This window comes from Heterodontus francisci, chromosome 24 (genome assembly GCF_036365525.1).
Source record: "Heterodontus francisci isolate sHetFra1 chromosome 24, sHetFra1.hap1, whole genome shotgun sequence".
Classification (NCBI taxonomy): Eukaryota; Metazoa; Chordata; class Chondrichthyes; order Heterodontiformes; family Heterodontidae; genus Heterodontus; species Heterodontus francisci.
Window position 1 is genome coordinate 55,702,969 of NC_090394.1, and position 20,618 is coordinate 55,723,586.

Genomic DNA, 20,618 nt, shown 5'->3' on the forward strand with positions numbered 1-20,618 from the left:
ATGTGCAGATCCTGGCTCTCATCTATCCTCGAAGATACACAGTGTCAGTATCTGAGCTGGTGGCTGTGTGTGTGAAATCAAGTGACGATGCTGTGTTTTCATCATCACTGGCTTCTTGATGTTCCTCCATTGCCTGACCAGGTTGCACCTCTTGGGTATCAGAAAGGAAAAGGGCACAGGGTGAGGGCTGGGGGAAAGTAAGAGGTGCATACTTACACCATCCACAGCTTGTAAACCAGGAGAAGTGTATGATAAGGGAGAAGTAGGATGTTTGAAGGAGGATTAAGTATGAGAATATAGTCATCTTTGATGGTTTCAGCTCTTCTGCTGGCCATAGCCCAGCAATAGTCATCCCAATAATAGGCAGCACCGTCTCCTCCTTGCTGGTTGGGACAGACAGGCATGCCTCTTCCCCTCTGGTTAGCTCCTGCTGCCTCTGGTTGTGCACCAGCTTGTCATTTGAGAGAGAGGGAGGTGTGTCAATTAGTGTCATGCAATCTGTTTGGCTGATGTAGTTGAACAGCTGGCAGTGTTTGCAAACTGAGATGTGGGTGTAAGTCTTGTAGCAGTGCTAAGTGTGTGAAGGTGCAGTGAAGCATATCAATACACTGTGTCAGCCGTGGTTCAGTTGGAAGAATTTTTGCCTCTCAGTCATAAGGTTCTGGGTTCAAGTCCCACTCTAGACTTGAGCACAAAAATCAACGTTGACAGTGCAATATGGAGGGGCACTGCACTGTTGGAGGTGCCAGCTCCATATTGCACTGTTTGGTGTGTGTGGACTGGCTGCTGCATTACAATAATGACTAAACTTCAAAAAAGTACTTCATTGGCTATAATGCACTTTGAAATGTCCTGTGGTTGTGAAAGCTGTTATATAAATGTAAATTGTTCTTTCTTTTTTATGAGTACTGATTGATAGAGATTGTTTCTTTTGAATTCGTTCGTGGGATGTGGGCATCACTGGCTAGGCCAGCATTTATTGCCCATGCCTAATTACCTTTGAGAAGGTGGTGTTGGGATGCCTTCTTGAACCGCTGCAATCCTTGGGATGTAGGTACACCAACAGTTCCTTTAGGAAGGGATTTCCTAACCACTTATTCAAGTTTGAATTGCGGTTGCTATTGAGCAATAATCCAAATATTATGTAGACTTGATTTTGCTTTTTGACTCTTTCCCTCTGTTTCAAATTATGTGTGTAACTTTAGCTTCTCTTTGACTTCCAATACCAATGCTGCTCAGTGGCTGTGGTTCTGAGCTCCATTAGAGGTCTAAAAGCCATTTTCTCAATGTCACAGGTAATAAGTTTGAAAGTCATCTTTCTTTGGGACTTCAGCTTGCAACCTTCAACAGCAGAGAACAAATGCTGAAACTCCTCTACTACCAGGTCACCTGCTTACAAATAATTTACCAAGTTGCTCTATCTTCTTTCTGCAACATTATCAGGGCAGTTGGGAAAATAATCGTAGCTTGTTATATCAAAGAAAATGTCACTCTCCCAGAAAATTGATGCCATTTTTAGTGAAGAATTAGCATAATCTGAGTAGGGGGACTAATATGGGTTGCGGCCCCCTGCTCACATTATGCTAATTCTTCACTGAAAATTGAATCAATTTTCTGGGTTTTCACCTCTTCCTGGACTCGGTCAGCAATTTATGGGTGGGGGGAGGTACTCCGCCTCGACACCTCCCACCCCAACCAAAAACCCAGTCATGAAGTCGCTTTTGAAAGTGGGATTGCTGGTATCCCACCTCTCCTACAAATGAATTCTCACTCAGCGTATGATCAGCAACAAATCCATCTGCACAATGCAGGCAACCAATCTAAAGGAGATTGATTGTCTTTTGGAGGATGGCAGAGGAAGACTGGATGAGCCTGAAAAGTTAAATCCTCCCGTTGAAGACTAAATCTAGATCAGCCTGCAAACTCTACCCCCATCCACGCAATAGCACGTTGTCAATACTTAACCTAACTATTGAAAACTTTTCATTAAAAGAATAGAAATTTTAAAAATCATATTAAGAGCATTCCAGGTACCCCTCTAAGCTGAACATTTTGAATCTTGGTACAGATGTCCATTTAGACTGTAACTGGACATGCCTGTCCACCAGAGGTCCAACTCTGTCCCTGAGGGATTGTGTAGGACATGCCATTTTGTCAACATGTCAATCTAAAAGCAAGCCTGTTAACTGTAGCTGCACATTCCTATCCAATCACAGTCTAATAACATCAGCCCTCCTCCTACCCCCTCCCATGCTTCCCAACAGGTTGGGCTGAATGGCCTATTTCTGTGCTGTTAATTCTATGTAATCCCACGTAACATTTGGATTTTTCCCTTCAGGCTTTCACATGCACTTTTTCTCCCTCCGATACAAGTATGGGATTGTTCAGGATGATTCTCTGAACTGGTGGTCCTGCTGAGCAAGAAATCAGGTGCTACACATTTCAGTGCATTTAAATTAAGGGGTGGAAAACCAGGGGCTGCGGCCCTGTAATTTCCTTAAACAATGTTCCTCGTGAGTGCTGCTCCTCACTGAAAGCACCTAATCATGATCATCCCTATTAGGTATACCTATAATTAAAGTTACATAGCCCATGGAACTATTTGTTTTCATGTCATATGTTTATAATCAGAGTCATTCTTGAAGTGTCATCTTTTTGGGTACTGTGTTAGCTTTATTCGAACTGAGTCATTTTTGCTAACTTTCTGGGTTGGCATTTATGGCACAGTTATGGGCTGATTATAACATCTGAATGGAAATGGGAACAACTAGGTTAATGATGCACTAGACAGCTATTAAAAATGTACTTCAAAATATTTTTGTCTTCCTCCCAGAACCGCGACAGGGTTCCCCTTGTCCTCACTTTCCACCCCATCAGCCTCCATATCCAAAGGATCATCCTTTGCCATTTCCACTACCTCCAGTGTGATGCCACTACCAAAGGCATCTTCCCCTCCCTTCCCCTGTCAGCATTTTGAAGGGATCGTTCCCTCCACGACACCCTGGTCCACTCCTCCCACCACCTCATCCCCTTCCCACGGCACCTTCCCCTGCAAGCGCAGAAGGTGTAATACCTGCCCATTTACCTCCTCTCTCTTCACTATCCAAGGCCCCAAACACTCCTTTCAGGTGAAGCAGCGATTTACTTGTACTTCTTTCAATGTAGTATACTGTATTCGCTGCTCACAAGGTGGTCTCCTCTACATTGGGGAGACCAAAAGGAGACTGGGTGACCGCTTCGCGGAACACCTCCACTCAATCCGAAAGCATGACCCCGTGCTTCCGGTTGCTGGCCATTTCAACACCCCCCCCCCCCTGCTCTCATGCTCACATCTCTGTCCTGGGATTGTTGCAGTGTTCCAGTGAAAATCAACGCAAGCTCGAGGAACAGCATCTCATTTACCGATTAGGCACGCTACAGCCTGCCGGACTGAACATTGAGTTCAGTCATTTCAGAGCATGACGGGCCCCCCATTTTACTTTTATCTTTAGTTATTTTTTCTTTTTTTTTGTGTATTTCATTTTATTTTGTTCAGTTTGTTTCTACTGTGCCTACCCACTTTTTTTTCATGTTTGTGTTTGTGGCTGTTCATTTTTCAGTCCATTAACACCCTATCTGTACTAATGCTTTGTCTTTCAGCACACCATTAACATACTGTTTGCCTTTGCTCTCTGACCTTCTGGTCAGCTATTCTGTGACCTTGTCCTATCAATACCTTCCCTTTTGTTATCTCTTGCCCCACCCCCACTTTACTTGCTTAAAATCTTTTACATTTCTTATATCTGCCAGTTCTGAAGAAGGGTCACTGACCTGAAATGTTAACTCTGCTTTTCTCTCTACAGATGCTGAAGGACCTGCTGAGTTTTTCCAGCACTTACTGTTTTTATTTCAGATTTCCAGTATCTGCAGTATTTTGCTTTTATTATATTTTTGCTAAGTCCCCTTCGACAAAGGAAAAATATAATCTCATTGACAATATAACAAAAAATTGAATAAATAAAGCACATGGCTCATACAAGGTTTTTATTCAAACTCGTGGAAAGGCCTGTTACTTTTGCTGCATCAACATTGATGTCCTTCCAAACTATTTTTATTCTTATTTTAAGACATCGATTTATTCTTTGCATAAACAGAACATTTCCACTACTGCACATTAGTTAAAGTATTTGAATCACTGAATTGGAAACTTTTAATAGACCTCTGGAACTCTGCAGTGCCATTATGTTAAATATAGGTTTCCTGAGTTATTATTCTCCAGTACATTAATTTTTCCATTTTCCATGAATTATTGTAGCACCACAGATACATAATGAGTTTCTTATAGAACATGACCTCTTTCAAGAGCAAACATTATATTTGGAAATGATCTTTTTCAAGCTTCCAAAGTGACAGCCATCCGGAAGGTAACTACGTACATCATGGGCTGGATTTTACCAGCCCTTTGGAAACAGGCTGGGAAGCAGGAGGGCTGATAATATAGTAGGGGAAGGCATTGAGATGAGAACCTGATGCCTTCCTGCCACTGCGGCATATTACCAGCAGCGGGAACCTCAGCAGCAAATTCAGGCACTCAAGTGCCCAATTAAAGGCCACCTCCCACCCCCATTAGCATTTTACCGGTGTCAGGAAGGGCTGTCACCTCATGGGGAGACAGCTAGGTAAACATTGGCAGCCTCCCAGAATCATTACAGTGCAGAAGGAGGCCATTCAGCCCATCATATTCACACTGGCTCTCTGAAAGAGCAATTCCCTCAGTTCCATTCCCCTGCCTTCACCCCGTAACTCTGCACATTCTTCCTTTTCATATAACTGTCTAATTCTCTTTTGAATGCTTCATTTGAACCTGCCTCCACCAGCAGGTGGTTCTCAGGCAGCGCATTCCAGACCTTAACCACTCGCTGCGTGAAAAAGTTTTCCTCATTTCACTTTTGCTTCTCTTACCAAAAACTTTAAATCTCGATTCTTTAACGAGTGGGAACAGTTTCTCTATCTACTCTGTCCCGACCCCTCATGATTTTGAATACCTCTATCAAATCACCTCTCAGCCTTCTCTTCTCCAAGGAAAACAGTCCTAACTTCTCCAATCTATCTTCATAACTGAAATTCCTCATCCCTAGAACCATTCTTGTGAATCTTTTCTGTACTCTCTCCAGTGCCCTCACATCTTTCCTAAAGTGCAGCGCCCAGAACTGGACGCAATACTCCAGCTGAGGCCGAACCAATGTCTTATACAAGTTCAACAGAACTTCCTTGCTCTTGTACTCTATGCCCCTATTAATAAAGCCCAGGATACTGTATGCTTTATTAACTGTTCTCGCAACCTGTCCTGCCACCTTCTTTGACTTATGTACATATACACCCAGGTCTCTCTGCTCCTGCACCCCCTTTAGAATCATACCCTTTATTCTAGATTGTTTTTCCATGTACTTCCTACCAAAATGAATCATTTCATATTTCTCTGCATTGAACTTCATAAACTTCCTAGCAGGCCACTCTTAATGGCCACTCCATGGCCCACGGAAGGGACTCCAAGCAGCAAATGCCACTCCTGCAGTTAAGGCACTGCTGCTGGAATATGACCCCCGAGCCTGATCGCCGGGGCCTGCCTGCCTAGCCCTGGCTTGCTGAAAAAATCCTACCTTGTTTTTGGGGTGCCTCAGCTTGGAGGCACCCTCTTCCTTGTCCTGCAGCCAGAGCAGTGGTTGCCACTAGTGGTGGTGCTGCCAGGGATGCTGGCCTCTGACTGGGCCCGCACCTCTGGGAGGCGGGCCACCATCCTCAATGCAAAATGCTGTCCCAGGGTCCTTCTGCCCACTGGTGCAGGGTGGTCTCCTGCTTTCAGTCCCATCAGCGGTACTACTTCAATGGTGGTAAGCTTCAGCCCCATGATTCTACTGGCAAAACCTATTACCATCCCCTAATATTACTGTTATAATCCAGAAAGCCAGTTGGTGAAGTGTAGTACTGGAGCCAATCTTTACTCAGTCTAACACTTATTTGCAGAGTGAAACATTACCTCCTAATTCAACCACCTCACATTTTCAGTAAGTGACTTTTACATGTACTCAAGTGAAACCCCAATTAATCCCCTCCACCTGCATATAATTAAACACAATTGATATACAATTAACAAAATTACTAATTATTTAACTGTTCCTCTCTACACAGATGCTGCCTGACCTGTTCGCAGCATTTTTAGTTTCAATTGCCACAAGTCTTTGATCACAAGGTCACAATATCTTTACAGATGAGGAAAGCCATTTAGTCCATCTGAATTCATTCATACAGAGAGAGACTTATGTCCATCCACCATATCATTCATTTTTAAAAAAATAATTTCAAGGTTTCTGCCATCACTATTCTATCTGGAAGCTTACTGCACACATTGATCACTCTATCTGCGAAGAATTTTTTTCTGAAATCTATCCTACAATTCCCTTTTACAAGTTCCCCTTGTTCTATTGCTAGTTTAATTTAAAGTAATGTAGCAAGTTAATTTTCTCTGTGACCTTAACAATCTTATAAACTTCTAAAAGATCACCTCTAAGACACCCCTTTTCAAAGCTGAAAAGCCGAAGTCTATCCAATCTCTCCTCATAAATCAGACTCTAGAAATTAGACATTAGCCTTGTGGCTTTTTTTTCTGTACTGCCTCCAACACTTGAATTTCACTTTTGTTTTTTGGTGGCCAAAAATGGATGCAGAATCCATGTTGCAGTCTGACTAGAGCATTATACTTTTGATCAGTTCCTCCTCTGACTTATACAGATTTGACTATGTAGATCAACTCCAAATGGCTTTGTTGATTGCTGCTGTGTGTTGGTTGGATTTTTTTTAGCCTTGGGTATATTAAGACTCCTGACAGTCTTTCATTTTCAGCCATTTCAAAACCATCCTTGGAGTATGTGTGACATCTATGTTTTTCTTCATACGTGTTGTACGTTTTAATTAATTTACATTAAATTTCACCGATTGTACTGCCCACTTACATATCTGCAATTGAAACCCGACCTGGGCCTGACCCGACCACATCTAACCTGAACCTGACCCGGACCCGGGCCCCGAGTCCTTTGGTTTTTTTCCCCCACCCGACCTGACTCGACTACCGGAATTTAATGACGCTTACTCTTAGTCTTACTTCCCTTTCCCTCCCTGACCAAAAGGCAACACTGCCACCTGTGTCCGACCCAGCCTGACCCGAACCGAGCCAGAATGTCAGACCTGGAAGAGCGACCCGACCCGAACCCGACACATGTCGTCGGGTCCCGTCGGGTTTGGGTTGGGTAGCCATGTTCTCATTTGAGCTGTCTCTTCCAGTTCCACTACCCCTCTTAGTTTGATATCAATGTGAATTTGACCACTTTGCATGGAGTTTTTGAATGGTCTCAGCACTGAGTCCGAATAAGTCCACCTAGTATGTCCCCCCACTTTGAGATAACTCTTCTCACGATAATGCATTGCTTCCTACCTTTCATCGGTTTGTTATCAATTCCCAGGGTCACCCTGAATACCCACAGCTTTGAGTTTAATAAACAGCCTCTGGTACAGAACTTTGCCAAAGATCTTCACCACACACTACTTCAGTTCTCACTTCCTCCTAGAAGTCAAAGAGATTGGTCAGGGAGGATCTTTCCCTTCTGAATCCACAATGACTGCTGATAATCTGTTTTGTTGCAAATGATCCTCAAGTTTACTCCTCACCATTGATTCCATTATTTTACCTGGAATGGAAGTGGGATTGATTGGTGTGTTGTTACCTGTATCTGGTGAATATGGGCATCACGTTAGCCTATTTCCGATCTTCAGAAACCTCCACAGTGATCCATACCTCCTCATAATGCCAGTGCTTCACAAATCTCTTCCTTAGTCTTTTTCGGCTGTCTGTGATATCTATCATCTATCTCAGGGACCAAGTTGTTCTGAGCCCATTTAGCCTTTCTGAAACTCTCACTTATAACAAAGTCATTAATTTTATTTTGGACACCATTTATGGCTTTCACTTCCCCTTTGACTGCTTGCTTGTTGTTGTGGCACTGAGAAAGAATGTTTAATGTTATGCTTAGCTTCAGCCGCTATGCTTTTTTCCAGGATTCACTTCGTCCTGCTGATCATCTTTTTAACTTGTTTCTGCATTTCATGTATTTACAGTAGGGAACCACTTTCGCCTTTTTCCCTGCAGAATTTGTACAGGCCATTTTCCCTTTTTATCTCACTTTTAATTTGTTTGTTAATCTATTAAGCATTACATTGGTTTTGTCTGAACTTGTTGGTATTGGGAATATATTTATCATGCATGCTTTGCATTATTGACTGACAGGCTAGTGGAATGGGCAGACAAGTGGCAGATGAAATTTAACGCAGAAAAGTGTGAAGTGTTTCATTTTAGTAGGAAGAACAAGGAGAGGCAATATAAATTAAAGGGCATGCAAAAGCAGAGGGACCTGGAGATACATGTGCACAAATCTTTGATGGTTGCAGGGCAAGTTGAGAAAGCAGTTAATAAAGTATACAGGATCCTGGGCTTTATAAATAGGGCATAGAGTACAAGAACAAGGAAGTTATAATAAACCAGTATAAAACACGGTTCAGCCTCAGCTGGAGTATTGTGTCCAGTTCTGGGCACCACACTTTAGGAAGGATGTTAAGGAATTAGAGAGGGTGCAGAAAAAATTAACGAGAATGGTTCTAGGGATGAGGAACTTCAGTTATGTGGATAGGGTGGACAAGCTGGGGCTGTTCTACTTGCAGAAGAGAAGATTACGAGGAGATTTGATAGAGGTGTTCAAAATCATGAGGGGTCTGGACAGAGTAGATAGGGAGAGACTGTTCCCATTCGTGGAAGAATCCAGAACCAGAAGACACCGATTTATGACTGGCAAAAGAAGCAACGGCGACACAAGGAAAAACCTTTTTACATAGTGAGTGGTTATGATCTAGAACACATTTCCTGAGAGTGTGATGGAGGCAGATTCAATCGATGACTTCAAAAGAGAACTGGATAATTATCTGAAGAGAAAAATTTTTGCAGTGCTACGAGGAAAAGGCAGGGGAGTGAGACTAGGTGAGTTGCTCTTGTAGAAAGCTGGCAAAGACACAATGGGCTGAATGACCTCCTTCAGTGCTGTAACCATCCTATGATTCTATTCTATTATAGCTTTAAAGGTATTCCATTCATCTTCCACAGAAGTGTTGTTGAATTACCTCCCTCTTTACCTGTTCACTTATTTGAGTTAAGCCTTTTTAAAGTTGATGTAGTTGGCTCCTGTTCTTGAGTTTTTCTGACTCCCAGATCAAGCTAAACTTGGTCATTTTGTGGTTGCTATCTCCCCAGGACTGCTATGATTTTCATTTCCTGTACATTTTCTGAATCATTAACTAATACCAGATCAAGATGAGCATTGCCTCTCATAGCTTCCTGGACACATTGGTTGAAGATGTTTTCATATATTAGATTACCAACTCTGGTTCTAACCAACATGGGTTTGCTAGTTATATTAAATATATTGAAGACTCCCAACAAAATAAATTTCCCATTTTTTTCTGATCTCCTCACAGAGCAAACTGTCCCATTTTTAATGCTGACCTGGTGTTCTACAGCATAGCCCTAGTGTAAACTTGGATTTTATAGCTTTAATGAATATCCGTCCAAAAAAGATTTGTTGTAGCTTTCTACATCCCACAGGATCAACTTCTTAATTTGTACACAGTCTTTTCTAAAACACTCTATACCCCAGAACAATAAATTAATTTCCATTCTCTGGATTTAGTCATGCTGGTGGTTACTTACAGCTTCAACAGCCTCTGGTTCTAATGTTCGTGTATATACATCTTATTGCAGATTTGCCTCCTTACATGTTCCCCAGTGCCTGCTGGTTCCTGGGGGATAATTTTAATCTAACTTGCCTGTCTGGAAACTGACACGATCGGCTGCAATACTGGGTTGAATTTTCTGCAGATGGCAGAAGTTGCGCTGCTGAGGCTGAAAGCAGGAGGTGACCCTCGCTTCGACGGGCAGCGGGAACCGGGCGGTGTACTATCGGCGGCCGCCAATTAAGAGGCTGCCACTGGGCTGCTGTCCAATTAAGGATGGCGGCCATCCCCAGGAGCTGCCAGCCTAATCAGAGGGCCAGCAGCTGAGCAGTGCCACCATTAGCAGTGGCCATTACCGAGGCTGCAGCTGCAGCCGCAGCCAGGCCGTCCTTGGAGACAGATAAGTTGGATTGGGGGTAGCCAGGGCCCGGCAATCGGGCTGGGGGGGGGGGGGGGGGCGGCACCAGGTTTCATTGGGTGTTCTCCCCATGTGGCAGTGGGCCCTCCTGAGGCAGGCAAAGTGCCCGCAGAGGTGGGAAGTGGCCCTTAATTGACCACTTAAGTGGCTCAATTGGCTTCACCGCGGGTGTCCAAGCTGCCAAATTTCCCGCCGCTGGCAATATGGCATGGCAGCAGGAAGACATTGGGCTCCGCTCCCAAAGCCTTCTCCCTCCATTTTGCCAGGCTTCCCACCTCCCAGCACATCCCCAAAAGGTCCGGAAAATTCCGGCTGCTGGTTTTACACTGTTTCAATTGTACTCTCCACTGAAGTAAACAGTCAGTAATATTGGGCTGTGTGTAAAAACAGCATTTTACTCAATCCTGTGTGGTCTTTGGTTCATGTGCATCTCTCTAGCTAACAGAGAGAATTATTTTGTAATCACTGTTTAAGTTTCTGTACAAAAGTTTGTGCCAGCCTATATATTCAGTTGGCAAAGCCATGGCTGAAATCACGTGCTGACTTATAATGGGACTTCAATTATCCTCGCTCCATTAGCCACAATTTTTATTATCCAGAAGAATCTTCATGGTGAATAAGAGACCAGTGGGAGTTGTGGCTTCCGTCACTTTTTGTTTTAGTGCACAGGATTCCTGGCAGCAAGGTTAACTGGTTCAACACAGCTTATTAATCAACTGATCTGATGGCTCACAGCTATTACCCCCTCCCCGCTTCCCCCACCTCACCATACAGTTCCCTCCCACTCCAGCTGTCAGACCCAGCATAGCCTGTCAAATGTTAACCTGAAGCAAACGTCACAAGGAATACGTGTTCACCCCCAACAATCTCATCAGTAGCCTCAACCATGCTGATCTCGGCAGGGTCACTGATTTGCAAATCAATACAATCTGTTTAAGTATGCTCTCGTGATGGTGAGAATTGATATTAAATTTGGCAATCCCTTTAAGATCAGCATTGTGGGGGGGGCATATTGTGGAAACAGTTCCAGTTGCTGTCTCTGATCTGCCAGCAGGAGCAATGGCTGAGTGTGTGGGGGAAGATGTGAGCCAGAAAATCAGCTGACTGATGGCTGCAGCACCAGCCAGTCTTGCTGGCAGGACTAATGAAGCTCAATGCTGGGAAGAGGCAGAGCAATCAGCGGCTTACAGTACTTAGACGACTTTCAATTATCTGCCTAGGATGTCCTCCATTACGGCAGATAATCAAGGGTCCCGTGTATTTTATTAAGCTAGTAAGTACGATAGAATTTGTGAAAATTTCAAACCCATGTGATATAATGGCAAAATATTGGAAGGGCCAACGGGCCTGGTTTAGCATCTGGTGGTGGCTTAGGAAGTGGATGGAGTCTAAAGGAAGGAAATGGGTACGATCTGATCGCATAAGCAACACCACAGCTCGTGCTAAGCATACGATTGCATAGAATGACACACTAATACGTTCCCATCCCCCAAACTTAATTTGCCTGAATTTAAGTATGGGAAGGCTGCCCGCTTTAAGGGAGGTGGATCTAATTTAAATGGAAAAGTCTCATCCCAATTATGTCATTGCGATGCACACACAATTTTAACTGCAGGCCTGACTACAGCAGTGACAATGGCAATGACATCATCCCTGCTGGCTGCAAGCAGGAGTTAATGTTGGGACATTCAAATGAGGCCTAGGTGTTAAATTTCCCTGGCCTCATGCTGAGGGATAATGGCAGGGGGGCACAGATTTCTGGCTGCTTCAGCCCCTGCAGCCCTGATTTAAAATCGAGGCTTATATTTCTATGTAGCTCAAAACATAGAAACAGTAACAAATGGCAAGAGCAGGCAATAAACACATTTTATTCCCAAAGCCCACAAAATGGACAAGGCAGCAATTCTATAAAATTAACAGAAATGCTGGTCGTATTTTGGAGAAAAATAAAACAACCATACTACTGGGAATGTCTTATCAATGGTGGAACTTGTACATCGGAACTTAATGGACTTTGTTTTGGACAGTGTTCAATTTTTCCTTCAAACACATGAAAAGACTAAGATTTCACACTAGCCCATTCTATGATGCTGGATGATCATCAATCCCTCCCACTAATATATTTCAGAATTCAAAATGTGAGCAGCAGTGAGACTGAGTAAATTATTGGAGTTGCTATATAACTGCACCATGACAGTTTGGCGCCGACAGTGTGTTCTGTTCTGCTACTGCGAGATATGCAGCTGCTGGCAAGTGAAATTAGGCAAAATTTCCTCTGGGTGCAAGCTGCAGCATTGGTTCTATCAACTGTAAGAATATAGGCTTTTCAGGGTATTTTGAAAGATCAAGCAATGTAAGAGTTGAATGAACCAAAGCTTTCCTCAGGAAGCTACTTTATGCAAAAACACATGTCTTGGACTTTCTGCTGACTGCAAGTGCTGGGTGCATTACAAGTGGTTCTATGTATGTCAAAATTGCACTTCTTGTTATTAGACAAGCAGGGTAAAAGAACAAAGGAGGCTCAGAGCTGTCTTAGTATTATCTCTTATCTGGTTCATGTCTGTGGAAATGTGAAACTTATGTGAGCCATTGAAACACAACCAACTGTCATGCAGGTCCCCACCTGCCAAGAATGAGGCACATTGGTTTTGTCATATGAACACTGATTTTGAACTGTTGCTGGAGTGAGGAAATGACTTGTTGAACAGATCAGCCGTGGCTGGAAAAAACATATTTGCATATTAACAGACACTGCTTGTGTAGACAGAGGACTATTCCCTGACACATTCAACCCACAATGGATGTTGATCACCGGACAGTGAGGGGGTGGGGCAGCACATTTCAGGACCTGTTGGGGTGATGCAATCCACAGGGGCCAGGATTGGTTGGACCAGTCGGTCACACGACTAACTGGCTGTTCCAGGGTTTTTGAACTAGCCGCAGAGACTTTGAACAAAAGAAGACTGTTTGCTCCTGGACTGAGAAGATCTCTCCTGTCTGCTCCCAACTCTTTCTCACAAGCCTCTGAATCCACTGTAGACACATGAACCCCAAGAGAGAAAAGTCTCCTACAGCGAACAAGATTTAAGAAAAATACTAGGCCCCAATGAAAAGTAAGAACTACCTACAATCAAGGACTCTAAAGTGAGCTCGAAGAACTGTAACAAAAACTCTTCAGATATTGCCTCAAACTTTTCCACTTTATTTTTCTTCTGCTCTTTTCTGTCTCTATTTGCATGTGTGTATCGCAAATGCATGCTAGCGTGGGCACGTCATGTATCCGTAGGCATCAACCGAATTCGAGGTTAAGGTTAATAAATTTCAACCTTTCTTCTTTAAACCTAAGAAAACCTGTTTGTGCTGGTTTCTTTGCCTTATAATTCAAAGTTTTGAACAAGGATTCACCTAGGGGGAGCTAAAAACACGGTGCGTTTAAAATTAAACCCTGTTACAGTAGGACTAGGTGACGGCTTAAGGGGAACCCGAGACCCCTTTCTCACCTGGTCGTAACACAGTTAATTTTCAGTATTAAGCTTTGTTAGACTGTAGCTTAATAATAGCCAGATTATATATATTTTTAATTACGTTAATATAATTTCACTCTTATAGTCTTATTTCTCCTATGTTAGAAATTAGGGAAAAGCATGTTTTAAAAACGCTAATATCTAGGACATGAGAGCTTGTCATCAAGGTACTGGGTTGTATCATCGTTATGAGGAAAGAAAACAAGCACCGGAAAAGCTTGTGCTAAGGCTAAAAACCAGATGAGGGTGTCCAAAGACCTGTGCTCAGATACAGAACTTGCCAGGACGCTCGTTGGATAGAAGGGGGGTATAGAAGATGCATGATTGGATGGATTTTTCTGTAGTTCAGGTTTTTGGAGTATATCCTAGAAGGTTTGGGTCATTCTCAGTGTAGAATGGTAAGGAAAAGCGCCAGACAGGTGCAGACACGTATGTGAGTAGAAGGTATGGGTAATGGGTCACGCCTCCTACCCAAAGGAAAATAACGGGTAATATAATTCTCAATTATTCTTTGTAAACAGCTGCTCAAATACTGTAATACATTAAGTTTCACTTATGCTGAAATAAAATCATAACTTACCAATATGGAGTCAACTTTGAACCATACAGTCTACAGGGACTTCAATTTTTTCTTACATCACATGTTGCTGCACCATCACTTCATTCACTGCCTCACCTTGTATTTCACTGGATACTGATGTCATATTTCCAGGGGACAGATGATAATCATACAAATTTCCTCCAATGGTGGTGGAAGTGTCACCTTAGTGTAAAATGCTACTGCAACTCCATCTGAAAACACTACGGCCTCAGAATACACTTGGGAATCTAGGAGCCGGAGGGAAATTTGCTATGGAAACTCTCGATTCCCTATTCCAAGCTATTAATTCTTTATGGTTGTACAGTGGTTAAAGGAAAATTAAAACCACTATAACGTAAAACAGAGTGCTAAAGGAAATACAATTGGAGGTTTAAAGTGTGGAATTACCTGGAATTGATACTAATTTCTGAAGCTCCTGCTTTAGATCCATTATATCTTTACACAGTTGAATATCATCCATCCTGCAATTCAACATAACAGAAGTGTTATTAGTCATTTATAGGTAAATCGAAGAGAAACTCAGCAAGTCATGGAAAGTATTTTAATGCATCTTTTCACTGTTTCAATTTTTTAGGCTTTTTATCTTCATGCAGGGAACCTTTATTGAATGAACAGTTTAGCAAAGCCTGTTATACCATTTACATACTGGAATCTAAGAACAACCAAATGAAAGGGTGTAACCCTTCTACCAACCATGGCTCAGTGCTAGCTCTCTCACCTCAGAAAGCTGACAGCTCAGCGCAGTACTGAGGGAATGCTGCACTGTTGAAGGTGCAGTCTTTTGGCAACACGTTAAACCAAGGCTCCGTCTGCCCTCTCAGGTGGATGTAAATGATCATGGCACTCTTTTGAAGAAAAGCAGGTGAGTTCTCCCGGTGTCCTGGCTAATATTTACCGCTCAAATAACACCAATAAAACAGATTATAGAGTCATAGAGTTTTACAGCACAGAAACAGGCCCGTCAGCCCAACGTGCCTGCGCCGACCATCAAGCACCCGTCTAAAACTAATCTCACTTCCCCGCACTTGGCCCGTAGCCTCGTATGTTATTATCTTGTCATTAATCCTATTAATGTTTGTGGGAGCTTACTGTGCACAAATTGGCTGCCGCGCTTCCTACACTGTAACATTGACACCTCTTCAAAAGTACTTCATTGGCTGTAAAGTGCTTTGGGGATTTCCTGAGGTCACAAAAATTGCTATACAAATGCACTTCTTTCTTAAACTAGAATACTAAGTCTACATGAAATATCATGGAATATTAAAATCACTTAAGATTCATTTTATATTTCTAATTGTGTTTTTGATTAACACACACATACATGTCTTTAACTACCCAATTAACTGGTTAATTGGTTCTATGCTCCCTCAGTCATATTCTTGTCCTGCTTTGCCGACTATTTAAACCTCCAATACACAGTTGATGCAGCTTTATTAGCTCCACACTCATCACCTCCTAGAGCAATGGAAATGTTTATGTACTTTAGTGGAATCATTTTGTTTCACATGAGGAATGGTTTTGCCCTCAAGGGTCTGTCCTCAGTTGAAGTGACTAACATTATTTCACATCTTTTCAGTATCATACTTAGAGAACAAGCTTTTACCCTCCACTTGGAGAGGTGAGGAAGGTCCTCGGAGATGTTCCCACTCCATTGCCAGGAGAGCGGCAGAAATCCTGTAAACACCCAGCCTAACTAGTTAGTTACAAAACATCAGTACCATTAGTTGAGCACCTGGGTCTCTGTCCCTGTTGCCATGCAGGTAAACGGTGAGCCTGTCGTATTAATTAGGTTAGGAATTTCCAGACATAGATCACAGCACTTTGCTCAGGAGGTGTGGTATCTCCAGCTCCAGTTCATTAGCTGTGATGACGCAACTGCCCTGGTTCTTCAATCTGTTATTTATACGTCATTTCAATAAAAGTTGATGACGCATTCAAATCAATTTTATTTGACTCGTAAAAGGATACAGAAATACATCATTAGCTCCACAGATAACTTAGTGAAGGCACAGCACAGTGTGGTACTAAGCCACAGAGGCTGGAAGTCCCAGGTTCAATCAAGCATTAGCTGATCCGAGTCAAGGTAGTAATTGAGGTACTACAATGTACAGCATAGCTGATGGGCATGACGACGATAAGGGAGTAAATTGCTTATCTCTGAAGCAGGATCTGAATTCCCAATGAGAATATTTACTTGACATCATTCTTGATTATATGAGCATGAGCTCATTCTTAATCATGCACTCATGACCATCAGTAACTGCAAAGTGCAATTTTATTCCTATACTAATGGGTCAGGGATGGGAAAATGGATGTTTTCAGGTTCAGACTCAGTGCTGTGCAACCAGCAGGTGCCTGAAGCAAGAGGCCCGAGGCTTACGAGTATATTTGGCACTAGCGCCAATCACAACTCTATAGGCAGTTTGCCTGAGCGAAGCCTTCAATTTCAGGCAATGTTTCCTCTAAGCTGCGTGGCCGTGCATCAACCTGAGAGTTCCAGTACAGGCCATGCACAAGTCGGCCCCTTTAGGTTACTGCATGTGTCGGCTGTGCAAATAAAAAATTGAAGGGACCATGCACTTAAACAAATTGCCCGCACACTCCAAAAAAAAAAATTGCTGGGTGTGGGTGGCAGGTTGGAGCAGGCTATGGGAGGGGCCTGTGGAGTCTGGGGATGGGGTTGGGGCACTTAAAGGCCTGCTACCCAAACCAAACCCGACGGGACCCGACGACATGTGTTGGGTTCGGGTCGGGTTGCTCTTCCGGGTCTGGCTTTCGGGCTCAGCTCAAGTCGGGTCGGGCCGGGTCTGGGTCGGGCACATACAGTAAGTATTACATTTTGCTCTGCTGGGAAGTTGAGTTTAGTGAATGTCAAAAGTTGAAATGACTACCTGAGCTGGGAGTCCAGGACGTCAAAGATGGAAACTCTGAGTCTGCGCAGTGAGCGAGTGAGCATCTCTATGACATCATTGCGCTCATGCTGCAGCTTCCTGCAGATTCAGAATCGGAAGGATGGGTAAATGAACATTCCAATGGTCGGGTTGGGTCGGGCCAGAAGAAATGGAGGGACTCGGGCCGGGTCCGGTGTGGTTCTGTTGGTTTCGGGTCGGGTTTTTTTTCCTGACCTGAGCAAGCCTTTAGGGGCACTCCTCTTCTTTGGCTCCACAGAAACAGTTCCTTTTTTAAATACATTCTTTTTCCACAATCTATCTTTGGCCCCACTCATCAGAGACAAATTTCTACAAGGGTCTTTAAAAGGCTGCAGACCCCTCATTTACATATTCAACAAGCCAACACCTGTTTTAGGCAATTGCCAGGGATATCTAAAAAAAATCAGCCCCACGACTTTAGCAGCAGGACAAATACCTATGCAGATTGTGCACAGACCATCCCGCTGCTAAATTGGTGTGCTTTGCGTCCTTTTATGCCTGAAAATTGGGCACAATGCATACCAATGTCTACCCTGCTATCTTCATGAAAAACTAATTGAAATAAATTTTTCCACTGATGTTGCATTATCAGTTACAGTAATTCAATTTTCTAACCTGTCAATAGTAGCAAAAATTGACGACTGCCAAGTGTCCAGTTTTCCCTTCTCCCCAGAGACATCTATTGTGAAGGGTCAGGGAACCTGAAGAGGAAGGCAGGCTACAGTAGGGCAGGTCAGTGGCCAATCAATTTATACCATCCTGTGAAGGCATGATCAGTAGCAGAGATTAGAGTAATTAGACCAACTGCAGATTTATTTTATTTTCTACCAATTGTTTGTTTGCCCTTTCTCTCCTGAAGGCACTGACATTTTGCTGGAAGTTGGTTCCACATGTGCTGGTCACTGTCCAGTACATCAACATGTAGCCACCATTTACAGTGGTTCGAAACAGGGAGCATCAGCAGGCTATTATCCATGTGACCATCACAGCCAAGCCTCACCCTGTCCTTTCTCAACATCCAGATGTGCCCCTCCAAAAGGGGCTCTCTGTTAGGAACAGAAGTGGGCCATTCAGCCCTTCGAGCCTGTTCTGCCATTCAATTAGATGTTGGCTGATATTGTTATGAAAGTGCTTCTATTCTTTAATATGTTTTTGAGGACCCATGGTTGAAGATTGTAGAAATAGATTTTTTTGGAGGACTGAAGTGATTCCATAGATGCTGGACTTTGTTACTGGAAGGATTTTGAGACTTGAGCTTTCTGTTTAAAAACAACATTTACTGGAAGTCATGTGTCTACAGCTAAGTAAACAACAGGTGCCTTCTGACTATGGGAGTTGTTTACTGAGAAGTGACATGTCAAGATTTATGGCGGTCAAGAGTTGCTTTCGTTTTGAATTGTTTTGAGTCAGTTGGGGGCCAGCCTACTAAGAGAGAAGACATCAGTTCATCTTTTCTCCACCTCGCTGAGAAAACCTGCGAATCCAGTATGTGATAGCTGAAACCCCTGATGACGCATTTCTCCTGGAAAGCCTGCCAGATTAATACTCGACACCGCCTGAAAAGAAATGCTCCAGAAAGATCGCAGTAACAGCTGTCTCCATGTATTTGGGACACCAGAATAATGGGACAACTGATATCATTCCATATCTTCTCCTTTTCCTTCTAGGATTATCAAGTATTTGGCCAAAGTATTTTTTTTTGTAAAAAGATGTCTACAGATAAAACTTCTTTATTTTTTCTTTAACTGTGGTGTGTGTGTGTTGGGCTAAGGTAGAAGAGAATTTTTATATTTCAATCTGTGTGTTAATGCTTTGCATCTTTACTGAATATATGTTTTATAATAAATTGATAATTTTGGTTGTTTATTAAAGAAACCTGATTGGTGGATTTTATTTTAAAATAAAAATAGAGTATATAGTTGGGTGTATCGGTAACTGGGTAAACATTTAAATATATCTTGTGACCTGTGGAGAAGTGGAACTAGAGAAAGACAGTGCACTCCTCCCTTCTCAGTCGTAATAATATGTATCACAACAAATCTTACCTACCGTAGCTCTATATCCCTTGACACCCTTACCTAACAAAAATCTATCTATCTCAATTTTGAAGGGTCCAATTGACCCAGAATCCACAGCATTTTAGGGGAAGAATTCCAGATTTCTACTACCCTTTGGCTGACTTATCTCCTAAATGGACTAACTTGTATTTTAAGATTATGCACCCTTGTTCTTGATTCCCCTATTCGTGAATAACAACCAGTGGCAGGAACTCCGTTTAACCCAGGCACTAAGGACAATTATTGAACTCCTACTGGCTACCTGCTGATGTAGCAGATGTTAATATGCCACAATGGCAATTAGCTGTTCTGGTAATGGAGTTATTAATTCCTTAAAAAAAATACTTTGGCCAAATACTTGATAATCCTAGAAGGAAAAGGAGAAGATATGGAATGATATCAGTTGTCCCATTATTCTGGTGTCCCAAATACATGGAGACAGCTGTTACTGCGATCTTTCTGGAGCATTTCTTTTCAGGCGGTGTCGAGTATTAATCTGGCAGGCTTTCCAGGAGAAATGCGTCATCAGGGGTTTCAGCTATCACATACTGGATTCGCAGGTTTTCTCAGCGAGGTGGAGAAAAGATAAGTATAAATTCAAAGACAGAAAGCAATACTAAAATTTCTAAACAGATGTTGGCTTTTACTTCTGTAGTAATGAGAAGCATTTCACATTTGATTTAGATGATCTGTGGTAAGTCACATAGGCACTAAAATGTCAGCAGAGGAGAAAAACAGCAGACTGCCTTCTGAAATACCTTGATTAAAATGAACCTTGGCTGCAAGTCCTGTATTCTAAAGCTTGTAGCTATGTAAGTTGGCTACCATGGCAATACTATTACTCAGCTTTACTTATTTTCTCTCTAATACCACGCACCAGTATTCAGGCAACAGGATCTCAGCTAATGTTACTCTGTAACTGGTTATTTGGCAACTTGCAAAAGTGATTCAATATATATTCTTTGCTTTTTGTCCCACATACATGACACTTTTACAGATTATGCTATGTTAAAAAGTACCATCTACAGATAAAGCATGCGTGTGCTGCATTCCTACATGTCACAGTAAACCAGTTACTTGAAATTGCCTGCAATAATCTTTTCAAGATGGTCATCAAGATTACTCTTCTTTTCCCCTATTGGAATGATGTCGAGTGTAACCAGCTCAGCCCACTATTAACAACTGTAAGATCAGTTGCTCAATAACACATTCCTTACAAGGAGACGTAGTATCCAGTTGCCCTCTCCCCCTTTTGGCAGATCAAGTCACCTCCTTCTA

The 20,618-nt window shown here is 42.7% G+C and overlaps 2 protein-coding genes across 6 annotated transcripts in view; one reads left to right on the forward strand and one right to left on the reverse strand.

The window, feature by feature from the left end:
• pdxdc1 (pyridoxal-dependent decarboxylase domain containing 1) overlaps positions 1–20,618 on the forward strand; it is a 213,172-nt gene that overhangs the window by 27,069 nt on the left and 165,485 nt on the right. The window lies entirely within an intron of this gene.
• The window catches only part of LOC137383418 (bMERB domain-containing protein 1-like), a 113,551-nt gene that overhangs the window by 22,879 nt on the left and 70,054 nt on the right, over positions 1–20,618 (reverse strand). For both annotated transcript variants that reach the window (XM_068056239.1, XM_068056237.1), the window contains exon 3: positions 14,741–14,814. In XM_068056239.1, the coding sequence (XP_067912340.1) occupies positions 14,741–14,814 (74 nt within the window). The remainder of the gene's footprint in view (positions 1–14,740; positions 14,815–20,618) is intronic.